This window comes from Leptodactylus fuscus, assembly GCF_031893055.1.
Source record: "Leptodactylus fuscus isolate aLepFus1 chromosome 5 unlocalized genomic scaffold, aLepFus1.hap2 SUPER_5_unloc_1, whole genome shotgun sequence".
Lineage (NCBI taxonomy): Eukaryota > Metazoa > Chordata > Amphibia > Anura > Leptodactylidae > Leptodactylus > Leptodactylus fuscus.
The window spans coordinates 1,000,645-1,021,111 of NW_027439806.1; the positions used below are offsets into that span (position 1 = coordinate 1,000,645).

Consider the following 20,467-nt stretch of genomic DNA (forward strand, 5'->3'; position numbering starts at 1 on the left):
GCCATAACCCCGTGCAGGTTCATGTAATGTAAGACGACGACATCTTCCTCAGTGGCTCCGGCTCGTCTTCACCACAAGTTGAGGTCACGGTTTGGGGGATTTTGGACTGTACTGGATCAGCGACTGCACCGTCACATACAGGCGGCCTAACCCTTCACCTTCCAGGATGTCATGAGGAGAACAGACGTCGTCCTGGGAGGGAGAGGAAGGAGGACGGGACGAAGGCCAGGAGGAATCGGGGAGGTGGGAAGACACGGCGGAGGGGAACATAAGAGTGTTAGGACAGGGACGTGATGGGCGGAGGTCAGTATAGAGGAGGACATTACACACAGGAGAGTTAATGAAACAGGGAAACAGAGAAAGAGATCGGTGAATCATGGTGAGCGATGACATCATGTACTGGCTCATTACATCATACCTTAGGTTAGGGTGGATCTTCAGGAACATTCACATCCGGAGCGGTAATACCCTCATTGTCCTGGCAGAGGGCGCCCTAATGTATCTGTCTGACAGTAAAGAATGAGACTCCTACCGAAAGGATAAGAGACCTGCGGGACCCCCCACCCCACTCCAGCAATGGGGGTCCTGTGCCTCACCCATGTTCTTCTCTATGGATGGGGGGTCCTTATATACCCCAGGGGTGTAATGTGAGGTGGGTGATTAGTACAGGAAGCCCCTCCCCCCCATTAACCAGGTTTGAAGTGTAACATTTGACGCGAGCCCCTCCTTGTAGTTCCCTCCCCTCCCCCACACAATCAGGCAGGTCGCGGTCACTTATATTGGGGTTTAATCATAAATATAACTTACTGTACAGTGCAGCTTATTGATCATCAGTGTATTCCTGGCTGTATACAGCGAGTGTGTACATCTATATACAGTGCATATATAAATAGAAGGGGTGTGGCTAGAGCTCAGGCACTTTATATAGGCTACGTCCTATACAATATATTACTAATACTTCTCTATAAAGCAGATCCCTATACAATATACATATATATCTATCTAGACTTGGCTCAGGCACTCGTGGGAGATGCTGCGTTAGATGGGGGAGGGTAACGGGCAACCCTGAGGAGCTCGATCAGTCATATACCGAGCTGCCCCCTACCCCCCAGGAGGAGGGGGTATTAATATAAGGCAGCAGAGTGGCCCCCTCGCCGCAGCCGGGCACTTGGTGGGTCTTTTATTTGGCGTTTAGGAGACTTTCGTTGGCCGGAGCACATGGACAGATAAGGCACGCAGGTCGGGGGTCTTGCATAGAGGTCCATCCACAGAGTGAGGGGGGTTGTGGCCCCGGCCGTATACCTGTATACCTTGGCCTGCTCTTCCCGACAGGCACTAAAGTGACAGGAGTAGTGTATGAGCGGTGGTCCCTGAACCCAGCGGACAAGGCCCTACGAGGGACACATCCGGCTGTAGGCGACATATAGGATCAGCATTAGCAGAGTGTAGAACAGCAGGAAGCCATGGTGCCGATAAAGCAGCTGCAGGACCGGCTGAGACACCGCCGACGCCACCGCCTCCCCGCCGTGACCAGGCGCTTCTCCGGACAGCAGAGAGGACACCGTCCTGAGGACATCATGTGGACGCTCCCCTCCCAGGATGTCACAGGCCGAGCACAGGTCTCGCTACACAGGACAGAAGGACAAGCGGAAAACCGAGGAGGAGGAGGACGGACACCGGGAGACGAGGAGGGGGAGGAGGAGGAGGACGGACACCGGGAGACGAGGAGGGGGAGGAGGAGGAGGACGGACACCGGGAGACGAGGAGGGGGAGGAGGAGGAGGACGGACACCGGGAGACGAGGAGGGGGAGGAGGAGGAGGACGGACACCGGGAGACGAGGAGGGGGAGGAGGAGGAGGACGGACACCGGGAGACGAGGAGGGGGAGGAGGAGGAGGACGGACACCGGGAGACGAGGAGGGGGAGGAGGAGGAGGACGGACACCGGGAGACGAGGAGGGGGAGGAGGAGGAGGACGGACACCGGGAGACGAGGAGGGGGAGGAGGAGGAGGACGGACACCGGGAGACGAGGAGGGGGAGGAGGAGGAGGACGGACACCGGGAGACGAGGAGGGGGAGGAGGAGGAGGACGGACACCGGGAGACGAGGAGGGGGAGGAGGAGGAGGACGGACACCGGGAGACGAGGAGGGGGAGGAGGAGGAGGACGGACACCGGGAGACGAGGAGGGGGAGGAGGAGGAGGACGGACACCGGGAGACGAGGAGGGGGAGGAGGAGGAGGACGGACACCGGGAGACGAGGAGGGGGAGGAGGAGGAGGACGGACACCGGGAGACGAGGAGGGGGAGGAGGAGGAGGACGGACACCGGGAGACGAGGAGGGGGAGGAGGAGGAGGACGGACACCGGGAGACGAGGAGGGGGAGGAGGAGGAGGACGGACACCGGGAGACGAGGAGGGGGAGGAGGAGGAGGACGGACACCGGGAGACGAGGAGGGGGAGGAGGAGGAGGACGGACACCGGGAGACGAGGAGGGGGAGGAGGAGGAGGACGGACACCGGGAGACGAGGAGGGGGAGGAGGAGGAGGACGGACACCGGGAGACGAGGAGGGGGAGGAGGAGGAGGACGGACACCGGGAGACGAGGAGGGGGAGGAGGAGGAGGACGGACACCGGGAGACGAGGAGGGGGAGGAGGAGGAGGACGGACACCGGGAGACGAGGAGGGGGAGGAGGAGGAGGACGGACACCGGGAGACGAGGAGGGGGAGGAGGAGGAGGACGGACACCGGGAGACGAGGAGGGGGAGGAGGAGGACGGACACCGGGAGACGAGGAGGGGGAGGAGGAGGACGGACACCGGGAGACGAGGAGGGCGGACACCGGGAGACGAGGAGGGGGAGGAGGAGGACGGACACCGGGAGACGAGGAGGGGGAGGAGGAGGACGGACACCGGGAGACGAGGAGGGGGAGGAGGAGGACGGACACCAGGAGACGAGGAGGGAGAGGAGGAGGACGGACACCAGGAGACGAGGAGGGGGAGGAGGAGGACGGACACCAGGAGACGAGGAGGGGGAGGAGGAGGACGGACACCAGGAGACGAGGAGGGGGAGGAGGAGGACGGACACCAGGAGACGAGGAGGACGGACGCCAGGAGACGAGGAGGAGGACGAACGCCAGGAGGAGGGGGACGGACACCAGGAGACGAGGAGGAGGACGGACGCCAGGAGACGAGGAGGAGGACGGACACCAGGAGACGAGGGGGAGGAGGACGGACACCAGGAGACGAGGGGGAGGAGGACGGACACCAGGAGACGAGGAGGAGGAGGACGCACACCAGGAGACGAGGGGGAGGACGCACACCAGGAGACGAGGAGGACGGACACCAGGAGACGAGGAGGACGGACACCAGGAGACGAGGAGGACGGACACCAGGAGACGAGGGGGAGGAGGAGGACGGACACCAGGAGACGAGGGGGAGGAGGAGGACGGACACCAGGAGACAAGGAGGAGGAGGACGGACACAAGGAGGAGAGGAGGAGGAGGACGGACACCAGGAGACGAGGAGGAGGAGGACGGACACCAGGAGACGAGGAGGAGGAGGACGGACACCAGGAGACGAGGAGGAGGAGGACGGACACCAGGAGACGAGGGGGAGGAGGAGGACGGACACCAGGAGACAAGGAGGAGGAGGACGGACACCAGGAGACAAGGAGGAGGAGGACGGACACAAGGAGGAGAGGAGGAGGAGGACGGACACCAGGAGACGAGGAGGAGGAGGACGGACACCAGGAGACGAGGAGGAGGAGGACGGACACCAGGAGACGAGGAGGACGGACACCAGGAGACGAGGAGGAGGAGGACGGACACCAGGAGACGAGGAGGACGGACACCAGGAGACGAGGAGGACGGACACCGGGAGACGAGGAGGACGGACACCAGGAGACGAGGAGGACGGACACCAGGAGACGAGGAGGAGGAGGGAGGACGGACACCAGAAAACAAGGAGGAGGATGGACAGGAGGAGACAGGAAAGAGGAACCAACAGAAGACACAGGAGGAGAAATAGGAGGAGGACACACAGAGACAGGGAGGAGGAGTAGAGGAGGGCACACACAAACAAGGAGACCATGTGGACAAGGGCAGAAGACACACAGAGGCCGGGAGGAGGAGAAATAGAAAGATGACACAAACAGGAGCAGAAGGGAAAGGAAAGTGACAAAATGTAAGAGAATTAGGGAAAAGAAAAGAAATAAAAAGAGAGAGAGAGAGAGAGAGCGGTTACTACACGGAGCTTCAGCACAACAACAGTCTGCAGCACAAGCAGAGGAATAATATCGTGTCATAGACCATAAAAGGAAGAAGAACCAATAGTATACAGAGAGGACGTGCACCAGTAATGGACAGCTATAGAGCAGGCAGGACCAGTGCACCAGTAATGGACAGCTATAGAGCAGGCAGGACCAGTGCACCAGTAATGGACAGAGCAGGCAGGACCAGTGCACCAGTAATGTACAGCTATAGAGCAGGCAGGACCAGTGCACCAGTAATGGACAGCTACAGAGCAGGCAGGACACGTGCACCAGTAATGTACAGCTATAGAGCAGGCAGGACCCGTGCACCAGTAATGGACAGAGCAGGCAGGACCAGTGCACCAGTAATGTACAGCTATAGAGCAGGCAGGACCAGTGCACCAGTAATGGACAGCTACAGAGCAGGCAGGACACGTGCACCAGTAATGTACAGCTATAGAGCAGGCAGGACCCGTGCACCAGTAATGGACAGAGCAGGCAGGACCAGTGCACCAGTAATGTACAGCTATAGAGCAGGCAGGACCAGTGCACCAGTAATGGACAGCTACAGAGCAGGCAGGACACGTGCACCAGTAATGTGCAGCTATAGAGCAGGCAGGACCCGTGCACCAGTAATGTACAGCTATAGAGCAGGCAGGACCCGTGCACCAGTAATGTGCAGCTATAGAGCAGGCAGGACCCGTGCACCAGTAATGGACAGCTATAGAGCAGGCAGGACCCGTGCACCAGTAATGTGCAGCTATAGAGCAGGCAGGACCCGTGCACCAGTAATGTACAGCTATAGAGCAGGCAGGACCCGTGCACCAGTAATGTGCAGCTATAGAGCAGGCAGGACCCGTGCACCAGTAATGTACAGCTATAGAGCAGGCAGGACCCGTGCACCAGTAATGTGCAGCTATAGAGCAGGCAGGACCCGTGCACCAGTAATGGACAGCTATAGAGCAGGCAGGACCCGTGCACCAGTAATGGACAGCTATAGAGCAGGCAGGACCCGTGCACCAGTAATGGACAGCTATAGAGCAGGCAGGACCCGTGCACCAGTAATGTGCAGCTATAGAGCAGGCAGGACACGTGCACCAGTAATGTGCAGCTATAGAGCAGGCAGGACACGTGCACCAGTAATGTACAGCTATAGAGCAGGCAGGACACGTGCACCAGTAATGTACAGCTATAGAGCAGGCACCAACAGTGGAAGGTGATTTATGGGTTACACCAGATATTCAGCCCAGGACCATGTATAGAGCAGATCACGTGCATAGATTACCTCGGGGACTCCCAATTTCCGGCAGGCTTCCAGGAAACTGTCCACATTCTTCCGACACTTCACAAGGTTGAGTTTAGGCTGGAAAAAAAAAAAAAGGGGGGGGGGTATAAATGTGGGCAGGGGGCAGCGTTGCCAACCTGACTAACATGGCGGTCATCTTACCACAGCGGGCGAGGGCACGTTGATGATGGGGATGGTGCGCGGACGTAGATGGTTGAGCAGCTGGCACAGGGTGACTCCATTAGACAGCGCCTCGCAGAGCGGATCCTCCAGGGTGACGTTCAGATGGGATTCAATGAGCTGACGGAAGAGAAGGCGACGATTACGTGACAGCGCGAGAGGAGAAGCGGCGGCGTCTGACTACACAAACATGGCGCCCAGGCTGGGGACAGACATCATGGCGTCGGCGCTGCTTACCTTACGTAATTGTGCTACTGCGGACTTCTCATCTGTACGAGGAAGGGAACATCGTAACCGGACAGGACTCCCCGCCGAACCCTGCTCCGAACCTACGGAGGTCATGAAGGGTCACATAGACAGGAGGCCCCATAAACCCGGACCCTGCACCCTGCATGGGGGTCAGGACACTCACCTGGAGCGCCCCGCATGGCGCCTCGAGAGCAGGAACGGAAAAGGAAACTGTTGGGTTTGTGCGCTGCAGCGGCGGAAGAATCTGCGAGGGAGAGACAGAGAGGGACGGGTGAGGGGAGCGCAAAACGGCGGAGGCAAGATGGGGCCGGACACAGAGGACACCGCGCACCGTACCTGAGGGGGGCGACAGCGGCTTCAAGACATCCGTCTGACTACCCTGCACAAATACATCAGGACAGGCAGGGGTTAATAATGTCAGGACAAGGGATGAAAGATCTCCTGTATACAACATATATATACCTGTATATAACACCGCTCCGGTATATGTCTCCTCTATATAACACCACTCCGGTATACATGTCCTCTATATAATCCTGTATATCTCCTGTATATAACATATATATACCTGTATATAACACCGCTCCGGTATACATGTCCTCTATATAATCCTGTATATAACACCGCTCTGGTATATGTGTCCTCTATATAATCCTGTATATAACACCGCTCCGGTATACATCTCCTCTATATAACACCACTCCGGTATACATGTCCTCTATATAATCCTGTATATAACACCGCTCCGGTATATGTCTCCTCTATATAACACCACTCCGGTATACATGTCCTCTATATAATCCTGTATATAACACCACTCCGGTATACATGTCCTCTATATAATCCTGTATATAACACCGCTCCGGTATACATCTCCTCTATATAACACCACTCCGGTATACATGTCCTCTATATAATCCTGTATATAACACCGCTCCGGTATATGTCTCCTCTATATAACACCACTCCGGTATACATGTCCTCTATATAATCCTGTATATAACACCGCTCCGGTATACATGTCCTCTATATAATCCTGTATATAACACCGCTCCGGTATACATCTCCTCTATATAACACCACTCCGGTATACATCTCCTCTATATAATCCTGTATATAACACCACTCCGGTATACATGTCCTCTATATAATCCTGTATATAACACCGCTCCGGTATATGTCTCCTCTATATAATCCTGTATATAACACCACTCCGGTATACATCTCCTCTATATAATCCTGTATATAACACCGCTCCGGTATATGTCTCCTCTATATAACACCGCTCCGGTATACGTGTCCTCTATATAATCCTGTATATAACACCGCTCCGGTATACATGTCCTCTATATAATCCTGTATATAACACCGCTCCGGTATATGTCTCCTCTATATAATCCTGTATATAACACCGCTCCGGTATACATCTCCTCTATATAATCCTGTATATAACACCACTCCGGTATACATGTCCTCTATATAATCCTGTATATAACACCGCTCCGGTATATGTCTCCTCTATATAATCCTGTATATAACACCACTCCGGTATACATCTCCTCTATATAATCCTGTATATAACACCGCTCCGGTATATGTCTCCTCTATATAACACCGCTCCGGTATACATGTCCTCTATATAATCCTGTATATAACACCGCTCCGGTATACATCTCCTCTATATAATCCTGTATATAACACCGCTCCGGTATATGTCTCCTCTAGATAACACCGCTCCGGTATACATCTCCTCTATATAACACCGCTCCGGTATATGTGTCCTCTATATAATCTTGTATATAACACCACTCCGGTATAGGTCTCCTGTATATAATCCTGTATATAACACCACTCCGGTATACATCTCCTCTATATAACACCGCTCCGGTATATGTGTCCTCTATATAATCTTGTATATAACACCGCTCCGGTATATGTCTCCTCTATATAATCCTGTATATAACACCACTCTGGTATACATCTCCTCTATATAATCCTGTATATAACACCACTCCGGTATATGTCTCCTCTATATAACACCGCTCCGGTATACATCTCCTCTATATAATCCTGTATATAACACCGCTCCGGTATATGTCTCCTCTATATAACACCGCTCCGGTATATGTGTCCTCTATATAATCTTGTATATAACACCACTCCGGTATAGGTCTCCTGTATATAACACCGCTCCGGTATAGGTCTCCTGTATATAACACCGCTCCGGTATAGGTCTCCTGTATATAACACCGCTCCGGTATATGTCTCCTCTAGATAACACCGCTCCGGTATACATCTCCTCTATATAACACCGCTCCGGTATATGTGTCCTCTATATAATCTTGTATATAACACCACTCCGGTATAGGTCTCCTGTATATAACACCACTCCGGTATACATCTCCTCTATATAATCCTGTATATAACACCGCTCCGGTATATGTCTCCTCTATATAACACCGCTCTGGTATATGTGTCCTCTATATAATCCTGTATATAACACCGCTCCGGTATATGTCTCCTCTATATAACACCGCTCTGGTATATGTGTCCTCTATATAATCTTGTATATAACACCACTCCGGTATATGTCTCCTGTATATAACACCGCTCCGGTATACATCTCCTCTATATAACCCCCCCTCTCCCCTCCGGTATATAGTGGGGTACATATGGGGGTCTGGGGCACTCACCTGACTCCGCCCTCTGTTCCAGCCTTCTGAGGAGACGGCGACTGGTGAACTACAAGGTGAAGGAGAGAATGGCGGTCACTGACACACTGTAACGCTGTGGTCTGGGGGGGCTTGTAGAGGATTTTGGTACATTAGCACAACTGTACGGTTAGGGGCGGAGTCAGAGCCATCAGTCATGTGACCGTAGGAGGCCTGGCAGCGCCCCCTATCAGGCTTACCTGGCAGCTTCATTGTGACTCTGGGCTGGGGGGCAGGGCTGGGGTCTCTGCAGGCTGAAATAATAGAAAACACAAAGGTGAGAGGGCAGAAACAAGCTCCACCCACTCCTGTCCTGGAAACACTCTGTGCTGCTGTGGTCACCTCTCTCTGCGGTCCACGGACGGCCTGCGCAGGACGTCCTGCTGCTGCTGGAGTTGCTGCTGCCGCTCTCTCTCTTTCCAGATCTGCAGGGTCTCCGGCCGGCGCCGCTCGTCTGTGACCGGAGGGGGGGAGGGCTCCGACCTGCGAGGACATGACAGGATGTGAGCGCAACGTAAACCGCACAAGACACGCAAAGAACGCACAGGACTGCAAAAAAACAGCGCAACCCTCGGGATCCACTCTAGTAATCTACTGACCTCACCCCTCACAGGGATCCACTCTAATAATCTACTGACCACACTCCTCACAGGGATCCACTCTAATAATCTACCGACTCCCCCACCTCACAGGGATCCACCCTAATAATCTACTGACCTCACCTCTCACAGGGATCCACCCTAATAATCTACTGACCACACCCCTCACAGGGATCCACTCTAATAATCTACTGACCCCACCCCTCACAGGGATCCACTCTAATAATCTACTGACTCCCCCACCTCACAGGGATCCACTCTAATAATCTACTGACCTCACCTCTCACAGGGATCCACCCTAATAATCTACTGACCACACCCCTCACAGGGATCCACCCTAATAATCTACTGACCACACCCCTCACAGGGATCCACTCTAATAATCTACTGACCCCACCCCTCACAGGGATCCACTCTAATAATCTACTGACTTCCCCACCCCACAGGGATCCACTCTAATAATCTACTGACTTCCCCACCCCACAGGGATCCACTCTAATAATCTACTGACTCCCCCACCTCACAGGGATCCACCCTAATAATCTACTGACCACACCCCTCACAGGGATCCACTCTAATAATCTACTGACTCCCCCACCCCACAGGGATCCACCCTAGTAATTTACTGACCCCACCCCTCACAGGGAGCCACTCTAGTAATCTACTGACTCCCCCACAGGGATCTACTCTAGTAATCTACTGACTCCCCCACCCCCACAGGGATCTACTCTAGTAATCTACTGACTCCCCTTCCCCCCTCGTCCCATTTACATGTGATGATATGAGGAGGTGCCGGTCACCCATAAGACCTCATTGTGTCAGCGCCCCCTAGAGACTCACCCGCTCACCAGAGTTCGGTCCTCCGGCCGAGGTGTGGAGTGTGAGTCTGGCCTCCTCTTCTCCTGTAACAGAGGACACAGTGACAGGCGGAGTAACAGAGGGCCAGGGTGTATAATACACACCCCACACTGCTCACCTGTGGGGTGGCCATGATGTGTAGGCCGGGGTCTGACCTCGCGTCCTCCTCTTCCTCGTTGGTGCTACTGTCTATAAAATCCGCCATCTCGCTCTCTCCATTCACTGCAAAACAAACCAGGAACTCAAACAGGACGGAGAGCGGCGGCGACTACCCCGAGCCCGCAGGCGACACGGACACTGCCAGTAAGGGGGGACCCAAGAGCAATCCTTAGTACACGTCATACAGTGGCTGAGCCCGATACTGCAGCCTTGTCCCCACCGCACAACTGCTGCCATGCAGAAAGCACGCACTCTTAAAGGGGATGTCCAGGGTGAGGGTTGTTATGGCTTATCCTCAGGACAGGCCAAAAACCATTCACCCTGGACAAGACCTTTAATGAAGAGGATGCACCAGCTGATCGGCGGGGGGTGCTAAGAGCCATACCCCACCTAAAAGTAAGTGACCCCTAGGGGGCGCCAGGTAGCGGGGCGCAGAGCCTGTCACTCACCGGCACCGTTCAGCTTCTCCTTGCAGTGGCGCACATCTCGGCCCAAACCGGAGACTCGGAAGGAGAGATCTGACAGCTCATCTGCAGACTGAGACAGAGGGGGTTAATAACCGAGACACCGGGGGAGGGGCGCCCTCTGACCGGCCCCTGATGGGGGTGCAGGGGGGGGGGGGGGGGGGTACACACCTCATTGCCGGACCACCGCTTACTGCCGCTGTCCACACTGTTGAAGCCGGAATCAAGTCCCCCATATGGCTGGGAATAGAGGTCATCAGTCAGGCTGGGAGGAGAGAGGGCAAGGAGGGGTTAATACAGCGCCACTACTGAGCGCAGGCTGCGTGTGGTACTGCAGGGAGATACAATCTATTACTATCTGTTATCAGCCACGGGGCTGGCCGGGCACTTACCACGTGGTGAAGCTGGTGGGCCGGCTACGTTTCCCCAGGTCTCCCAGCTCAGGGGCCGGCTTACTACAAGCTTCAATGTTCAAGTACTTAAATATGTGAACCTTCCCTTTAAGGCAGATCTAGAACAGAGAGAGGAGACAATGAGGGACACCTAGGGGTGACAGAGAGGATGGAGGGGTGGGAGGGCGCCCCTACCTGAGCAGGCGGGGACTGCAGAGGATTGTTGTCCAGGACTATGCTCTGAAGGTGCCGCAAGTGGCGGAAAGAAGTGGGAATGCGGGCGACGCGGTTACACGAGAAGTCCAGACGGGTGAGAGGAAGCTCCGAGATTTCTGAGGAACACAAGATACACATGGTCAGGGGGGCGGGCACATGGTCAGGGGGGCGGGCACATGGTCAGCTCATTAGCATATGCAGATAGCCATGTCAGCGGCGGCCATTACCCTCCGGTAGTGATGAGAGCTGATTCCTCCGCATGTTTAACTCTCGCAGCGACCGCAGCGATCCCATCTGTGCCGGCAGCGAACGCAACTCATTACAGCTGAGATCCTGAGACACAGACAGAAGTCATCACATATATACCTGGACTACACCGTATATACCCGGGACTACACCGTATATACCCTGGACTACACCGTATATACCCTGGACTACACCGTATATACCCGGGACTACACCGTATATACCCGGGACTACACCGTATATACCCGGGACTACACAGTATATACCCGGGACTACACCGTATATAGCCTGGACTACACCGTATATACCCGGGACTACACCGTATATACCCGGGACTACACCGTATATACCCGGGACTACACCGTATATACCCGGGACTACACAGTATATAGCCTGGACTACACCGTATATACCCACACTACACAGTATATACCCTGGACTACACCGTATATACCCGGGACTACACCGTATATACCCGGGACTACACCGTATATACCCGGGACTACACCGTATATACCCGGGACTACACCGTATATACCCGGGACTACACAGTATATACCCGGGACTACACAGTATATACCCTGGACTACACCATATATATACTCTGGACTACACCGTATATACCCTGGACTACACCGTATATACCCTGGACTACACAGTATATACCCAGGACTACACCGTACATACCCTGGACTACACAGTATATACCCACACTACACAGTATATACCCTGGACTACACCGTACATACCCTGGACTACACAGTATATACCCAGGACTACACAGTATATACCCTGGACTACACAGTATATACCCTGGACTACACCGTACATACCCTGGACTACACAGTATATACCCGGGACTACACAGTATATAGCCTGGACTACACAGTATATAGCCTGGACTACACCGTATATACCCTGGACTACACCGTATATACCCTGGACTACACCGTATATACCCTGGACTACACTGTATATAAACACACTATACAGTATAAACCCAGGACTACACCGTATATACCCTCGACTACACTGTATATCCTGGACTACACCGTATATACCCTGGACTACACAGTATATACCCTGGACTACACAGTATATACCCACACTACACAGTATATACCCGGGACTACACAGTATATACCCGGGACTACACCGTATATACCCTGGACTACACCGTATATACCCTGGACTACACAGTATATACCCTGGACTACACAGTATATACCCTGGACTACACAGTATATACCCTGGACTACACAGTATATACCCTGGACTACACAGTATATACCCTGGACTACACCGTATATACCCTGGACTACACCGTATATACCCTGGACTACACTGTATATAAACACACTATACAGTATAAACCCAGGACTACACAGTATATACCCAGGACTACACAGTATATACCCAGGACTACACAGTATATACCCAGGACTACACTGTATATACCCAGGACTACACTGTATATACCCAGGACTACACAGTATATACCCTGGACTACACAGTATATACCCTGGACTACACAGTATAGACAGTGTTAGACTTCCTCCCCCGCAGAGTCTGTCTCTGTACACAGCCTGTGTGGCTCCTCCTTCCTCCCCCGCAGAGTCTCTCTCTGTACACAGCCTGTGTGGCTCCTCCTTCCTCCCCCGCAGAGTCTCTCTCTGTACACAGCCTGTGTGGCTCCTCCTTCCTCCCCCGCAGAGTCTGTCTCTGTACACAGCCTGTGTGGCTCCTCCTTCCTCCCCCGCAGAGTCTCTCTCTGTACACAGCCTGTGTGGCTCCTCCTTCCTCCCCCGCAGAGTCTCTCTCTGTACACAGCCTGTGTGGCTCCTCCTTCCTCCCCCGCAGAGTCTGTCTCTGTACACAGGCTGTGTGGCTCCTCCTTCCTCCCCCGCAGAGTCTGTCTCTGTACACAGCCTGTGTGGCTCCTCCTTCCTCCCCCGCAGAGTCTGTCTCTGTACACAGCCTGTGTGGCTCCTCCTTCCTCCCCCGCAGAGTCTCTCTCTGTACACAGCCTGTGTGGCTCCTCCTTCCTCCCCCGCAGAGTCTCTCTCTGTACACAGCCTGTGTGGCTCCTCCTTCCTCCCCCGCAGAGTCTCTCTCTGTACACAGCCTGTGTGGCTCCTCCTACCTCCCCCGCAGAGTCTCTCTCTGTACACAGCCTGTGTGGCTCCTCCTTCCTCCCCCGCAGAGTCTGTCTCTGTACACAGCCTGTGTGGCTCCTCCTTCCTCCCCCACAGAGTCTGTCTCTATACACAGCCTGTGTGGCTCCTCCTTCCTCCCCCGCAGAGTCTCTCTCTGTACACAGCCTGTGTGGCTCCTCCTTCCTCCCCCGCAGAGTCTCTCTCTGTACACAGCCTGTGTGGCTCCTCCTACCTCCCCCGCAGAGTCTCTCTCTGTACACAGCCTGTGTGGCTCCTCCTTCCTCCCCCGCAGAGTCTCTCTCTGTACACAACCTGTGTGGCTCCTCCTTCCTCCCCCGCAGAGTCTCTCTCTGTACACAGCCTGTTTGGCTCCTCCTTCCTCCCCCGCAGAGTCTGTCTCTGTACACAGCCTGTGTGGCTCCTCCTTCCTCCCCTGCAGAGTCTCTCTCTGTACACAGCCTGTTTGGCTCCTCCTTCCTCCCCCGCAGAGTCTGTCTCTGTACACAGCCTGTGTGGCTCCTCCTTCCTCCCCTGCAGAGTCTCTCTCTGTACACAGCCTGTGTGGCTCCTCCTTCCTCCCCCGCAGAGTCTCTCTCTGTACACAGCCTGTGTGGCTCCTCCTTCCTCCCCCGCAGAGTCTCTCTCTGTACACAGCCTGTGTGGCTCCTCCTTCCTCCCCTGCAGAGTCTCTCTCTGTACACAGCCTGTGTGGCTCCTCCTTCCTCCCCCGCAGGGTCTCTCTCTGTACACAGGCTGTGTGGCTCCTCCTTCCTCCCCCACAGGGTCTCTCTCTGTACACAGCCTGTGTGGCTCCTCCTTCCTCTCCCCGCAGGGTCTCTTTCTGTACACAGGCTGTGTGGCTCCTCCTTCCTCCCCCGCAGAGTCTGTCCTGGGTCCTCTGCTCTCTACACTTATACTTCTGCTGTGTGATCTGCCCTCCCTTATAACTAGGATGACTTTCTCCCCACTCCAATCTGTAATAAGGGAGACAGAGAGCAGATGGGACAGACACATCCAGGAGCAGCGATCTGTCTGATCTTTGTCAGATTGTAGCAGGACAGCCAGCTATGTGAGGGAGTTGGACATGACACCCATATGCAGAGAAGAGCTCAACTTTGTTACCATTTTGTAGCAGTGATGTCACTCGTACGCTTACATCACAGATTAGACTACAACTCATCCTATACAACACAAGCCCTCAGGGAAACACAGACAGGCTCGGAAATAAAGGGGGGTGAATGACATACACGTCTCATACTGTATACTGGGGTGATACGGGTAGTATATGACATACACCTCCCATGCTGTATACTCGGGTGATACGGGTAGTATATGACATACACCTCCCATACTGTATACTCGGGTGATACGAGTAGTATATGACATACACGTCTCATACTGTATACTGGGCTGATACGAGTAGTATATGACATACACCTCTCATGCTGTATACTCGGGTGATACGGGTAGTATATGACATACACCTCCCATGCTGTATACTGGGCTGATACGAGTAGTATATGACATACACCTCCCATGCTGTATACTCGGGTGATACGGGTAGTATATGACATACACCTCCCATGCTGTATACTCGGGTGATACGGGTAGTATATGACATACACCTCCCATGCTGTATACTCGGGTGATACGGGTAGTATATGACATACACCTCCCATGCTGTATACTCGGGTGATACGGGTAGTATATGACATACACCTCCCATGCTGTATACTCGGGTGATACGGGTAGTATATGACATACACCTCCCATGCTGTATACTCGGGTGATACGGGTAGTATATGACATACACCTCCCATGCTGTATACTCGGGTGATACGGGTAGTATATGACATACACCTCCCATGCTGTATACTCGGGTGATACGGGTAGTATATGACATACACCTCCCATGCTGTATACTCGGGTGATACGGGTAGTATATGACATACACCTCCCATGCTGTATACTCGGGTGATACGGGTAGTATATGACATACACCTCCCATGCTGTATACTCGGGTGATACGGGTAGTATATGACATACACCTCCCATGCTGTATACTCGGGTGATACGGGTAGTATATGACATACACCTCCCATGCTGTATACTCGGGTGATACGGGTAGTATATGACATACACCTCCCATGCTGTATACTCGGGTGATACGGGTAGTATATGACATACACCTCCCATGCTGTATACTCGGGTGATACGGGTAGTATATGACATACACCTCCCATGCTGTATACTCGGGTGATACGGGTAGTATATGACATACACCTCCCATGCTGTATACACCTCCCATGCTGTATACTCGGGTGATACGGGTAGTATATGACATACACCTCCCATGCTGTATACTCGGGTGATACGGGTAGTATATGACATACACCTCCCATGCTGTATACTCTGGTGATACGGTTAGTATATGACATACACGTCCCATGCTGTATACTCGGGTGATACGGGTAGTATATGACATACACCTCCCATGCTGTATACTCGGGTGATACGGGTAGTATATGACATACACCTCCCATGCTGTATACTCGGGTGATACGGGTAGTATATGACATACACCTCCCATGCTGTATACTCGGGTGATACGGGTAGTATATGACATACACCTCCCATGCTGTATACTCGGGTGATACGGGTAGTATATGACATACACCTCCCATGCTGTATACTCGGGTGATACGGGTAGTATATGACATACACCTCCCATGCTGTATACACCTCCCATGCTGTATACTCGGGTGATACGGGTAGTATATGACATACACCTCCCATGCTGTATACTCGGGTGATACGGGTAGTATATGACATACACCTCCCATGCTGTATACTCGGGTGATACGGGTAGTATATGACATACACCTCCCATGCTGTATACTCGGGTGATACGGGTAGTATATGACATACACGTCCCATGCTGTATACTCGGGTGATACGGGTAGTATATGACATACACCTCCCATGCTGTATACTCGGGTGATACGGGTAGTATATGACATACAGTTCCCATGCTGTATACTCTGGTGATACGGGTAGTATATGACATACACCTCCCATGCTGTATACTCGGGTGATACGGGTAGTATATGACATACACCTCCCATACTGTATACTCGGGTGATACGGGTAGTATATGACATACACCTCCCATACTGTATACTCGGGTGATACGGGTAGTATATGACATACACCTCCCATACTGTATACTCGGGTGATACGGGTAGTATATGACATGCTGTATACTTTGGGGGCGCTGCAGACATGCCCGGCCCAGCCCTGCTGCAGATCAGCAGATTGACATGAAGTGAAATCAGGAAGCTGCAGATTACACAAGGCGGCCGCCGAGCCTGAGCCAATATCCTGCGGTGATGTAATGAGGCCTCGCACCGCCACTATAGTGACATCAGCAGCATCTCCTCTCTTACATCACCGCCTCTGCTACATCACTACTGACCCAATATGTACGTGGAGATATGGGGGGACCCCGCACTCACCAGCTGCCGCAGGCTGGTCATGGCTCCCACCTCCTCTGGCAGGGAGGATAGCTTGTTGTTACTGGCGATGAGGACGGTGAGGGGCAGACGGCAGACATGAGGGGGCAGAGAGGGAAGCAAGTTGCGGCTGTAGAGGCAGATAACAAGGATTAGACATGTCCGCCGTGCAGACAGAGAGCAGCGGCGCCGCCGTCACCCCTGATCCCCTCACCTGATGTTCAGGTAGGTCAGCGCCTGCAGGTTGGACAAAGATGGAGACAGAGTCCGCAGACAGTTGTGGTAGAGGGTCAGAGACTCCAGAGACACAAGGTGACAAATCTCCTGCGGCAACTCCGACAGCCGATTCCTGGAGAGATCTGAGGAGAGCAAAGAACACACCGCTCAGATATACCGTATACCTGTACATACACCGCTCAGATACACCGTATACCTGTACATACACCGCTCAGATACACCGTATACCTGTACACACCGCTCAGATACACCGTATACCTGTACATACACCGCTCAGATACACCGTATACCTGTACATACACCGCTCAGATATACCGTATACCTGTACATACACCGCTCAGATATACCGTATACCTGTACATACACCGCTCAGATACACCGTATACCTGTACATACACCGCTCAGATACACCGTATACCTGTACATACACCGCTCAGATACACCGTATACCTGTACATACACCGCTCAGATACACCGTATACCTGTACACACCGCTCAGATACACCGTATACCTGTACATACACCGCTCAGATACACCGTATACCTGTACATACACCGCTCAGATATACCGTATACCTGTACACACCGCTCAGATACACCGTATACCTGTACATACACCGCTCAGATACACCGTATACCTGTACATACACCGCTCAGATACACCGTATACCTGTACATACACCGCTCAGATATACCGTATACCTGTACATACACCGCTCAGATATACCGTATACCTGTACATACACCGCTCAGATACACCGTATACCTGTACACACCGCTCAGATACACCGTATACCTGTACATACACCGCTCAGATACACCGTATACCTGTACACACCGCTCAGATACACCGTATACCTGTACACACCGCTCAGATACACCGTATACCTGTACACACCGCTCAGATACACCGTATACCTGTACATACACCGCTCAGATACACCGTATACCTGTACATACACCGCTCAGATATACCGTATACCTGTACATACACCGCTCAGATATACCGTATACCTGTACATACACCGCTCAGATACACCGTATACCTGTACATACACCGCTCAGATACACCGTATACCTGTACATACACCGCTCAGATACACCGTATACCTGTACATACACCGCTCAGATACACCGTATACCTGTACACACCGCTCAGATACACCGTATACCTGTACATACACCGCTCAGATACACCGTATACCTGTACATACACCGCTCAGATACACCGTATACCTGTACACACCGCTCAGATACACCGTATACCTGTACATACACCGCTCAGATACACCGTATACCTGTACATACACCGCTCAGATACACCGTATAACTGTACACACCGCTCAGATACACCGTATAACTGTACACACCGCTCAGATACACCGTATACCTGTACATACACCGCTCAGATACACCGTATACCTGTACATACACCGCTCAGATACACCGTATAACTGTACACACCGCTCAGATACACCGTATACCTGTACATACACCGCTCAGATACACCGTATACCTGTACATACACCGCTCAGATACACCGTATACCTGTACATACACCGCTCAGATACACCGTATACCTGTACATACACCGCTCAGATATACCGTATACCTGTACATACACCGCTCAGATACACCGTATACCTGTACATACACCGCTCAGATACACCGTATACCTGTACATACACCGCTCAGATACACCGTATACCTGTACACACCGCTCAGATACACCATCACCTGTATATACACAGCACAGACCCCGCTACACAGTCATGTATACCATGATATACATGCCTTTACATGACCTCTGACCCTGGCTTTTATCCTCCCCCTCTTTTAGCTCTGTGCTCTCAGTCATCAGCCCCCTCCCATGTTGTTGCTCTTGTCCTGGGTGTTGGCAGAGCGCGCCCGTGCCTGGGGCAGCAGCATGTGACTCCTCATGTAAGCTCAGCATGGCACCGTGCCCGGCTGGTTATAAAGGGTCTATTCACAGTCACTACCAGTCAGCGGGGGCGAGAGCGCTCGTGTGGTGACCCCATTAGTAAATGTTTACACTGAGGATCCTGGAGCAGCACAGCGCCCCCAAAGGGCAGACAGGGTGACATGTAGTGTATCACAGAGCGGGGACAGGCAGGGTGACATGTAGTGTATCACAGAGCGGGGACAGGCAGGGTGACATGTAGTGTATCACAGAGCGGGGACAGGCAGGGTGACATGTAGTGTATCACAGAGCGGGACAGGCAGGGTGACATGTAGTGTATCACAGAGCGGGGACAGGCAGGGTGACATGTAGTGTATCACAGAGCGGGACAGGCAGAGTGACATGTAGTGTATCACAGAGCGGGGACAGGCAGGGTGACATGTAGTGTATCAAAGAGTGGGGACAGGCAGGGTGACATGTAGTGTATCACAGAGCGGGGACAGGCAGGGTGACATGTAGTGTATCACAGAGCGGGGACAGGCAGGGTGACATGTAGTGTATCACAGAGCGGGGACAGGCAGGGTGACATGTAGTGTATCACAGAGCGGGGACAGGCAGGGTGACATGTAGTGTATCAAAGAGCGGGGACAGGCAGGGTGACATGTAGTGTATCAAAGAGCGGGGACAGGCAGGGTGACATGTAGTGTATCACAGAGCGGGGGACAGGCAGGGTGACATGTAGTGTATCACAGAGCGGGGACAGGCAGGGTGACGTAGTGTATCACAGAGCGGGGACAGGCAGGGTGACATGTAGTGTATCACAGAGAGGGGACAGGCAGGGTGACATGTAGTGTATCACAGAGAGGGGACAGACAGGGTGACATGTAGTGTATCACAGAGCGGAGACAGGCAGGGTGACATGTAGTGTATCACAGAGCGGGGACAGGCAGGGTGACATGTAGTGTATCACAGAGCGGGGACAGGCAGGGTGACATGTAGTGTATCACAGAGCGGGGACAGGCAGGGTGACATGTAGTGT

At 53.2% G+C, this 20,467-nt stretch overlaps 1 protein-coding gene across 1 annotated transcript; it reads right to left on the minus strand.

Annotated features, from left to right (window-relative positions):
- Positions 1 to 770: 770 nt before the first annotated feature.
- LRCH4 (leucine rich repeats and calponin homology domain containing 4) lies at positions 771 to 19,461 on the minus strand. The gene is made up of 19 exons (XM_075261182.1): positions 19,320 to 19,461; positions 17,485 to 17,629; positions 17,274 to 17,400; positions 11,584 to 11,689; positions 11,336 to 11,472; positions 11,141 to 11,259; positions 10,920 to 11,013; positions 10,734 to 10,821; positions 10,244 to 10,347; positions 10,108 to 10,169; positions 9,011 to 9,151; positions 8,869 to 8,922; positions 8,651 to 8,699; positions 6,294 to 6,336; positions 6,121 to 6,201; positions 5,946 to 6,037; positions 5,691 to 5,828; positions 5,529 to 5,606; positions 771 to 1,625 (listed from the first exon to the last, which is right to left on the minus strand). The coding sequence occupies exons 1-19, from the start codon at positions 19,459 to 19,461 to the stop codon at positions 1,392 to 1,394; spliced, it is 2,034 nt and encodes a 677-aa protein (XP_075117283.1). The 3' UTR covers positions 771 to 1,391.
- Between the last annotated feature and the right edge of the window lie 1,006 nt (positions 19,462 to 20,467).

Excerpts from the sequence above, each read along its gene's own strand:
- LRCH4 (XM_075261182.1), bottom strand. The coding sequence starts at position 19,461 with ATGCTGAGCTTACATGAGGAGTCACATGCTGCTGCCCCAGGCACGGGC. Across the intron at positions 11,260-11,335 it reads TGCAGTCCCCGCCTGCTCAG|ATCTGCCTTAAAGGGAAGGT; the intron begins GTAGGGGCGCCC and ends TCTCTGTTCTAG. Across the intron at positions 5,607-5,690 it reads ACGTGCCCTCGCCCGCTGTG|CCTAAACTCAACCTTGTGAA; the intron begins GTAAGATGACCG and ends TTTTTTTTCCAG.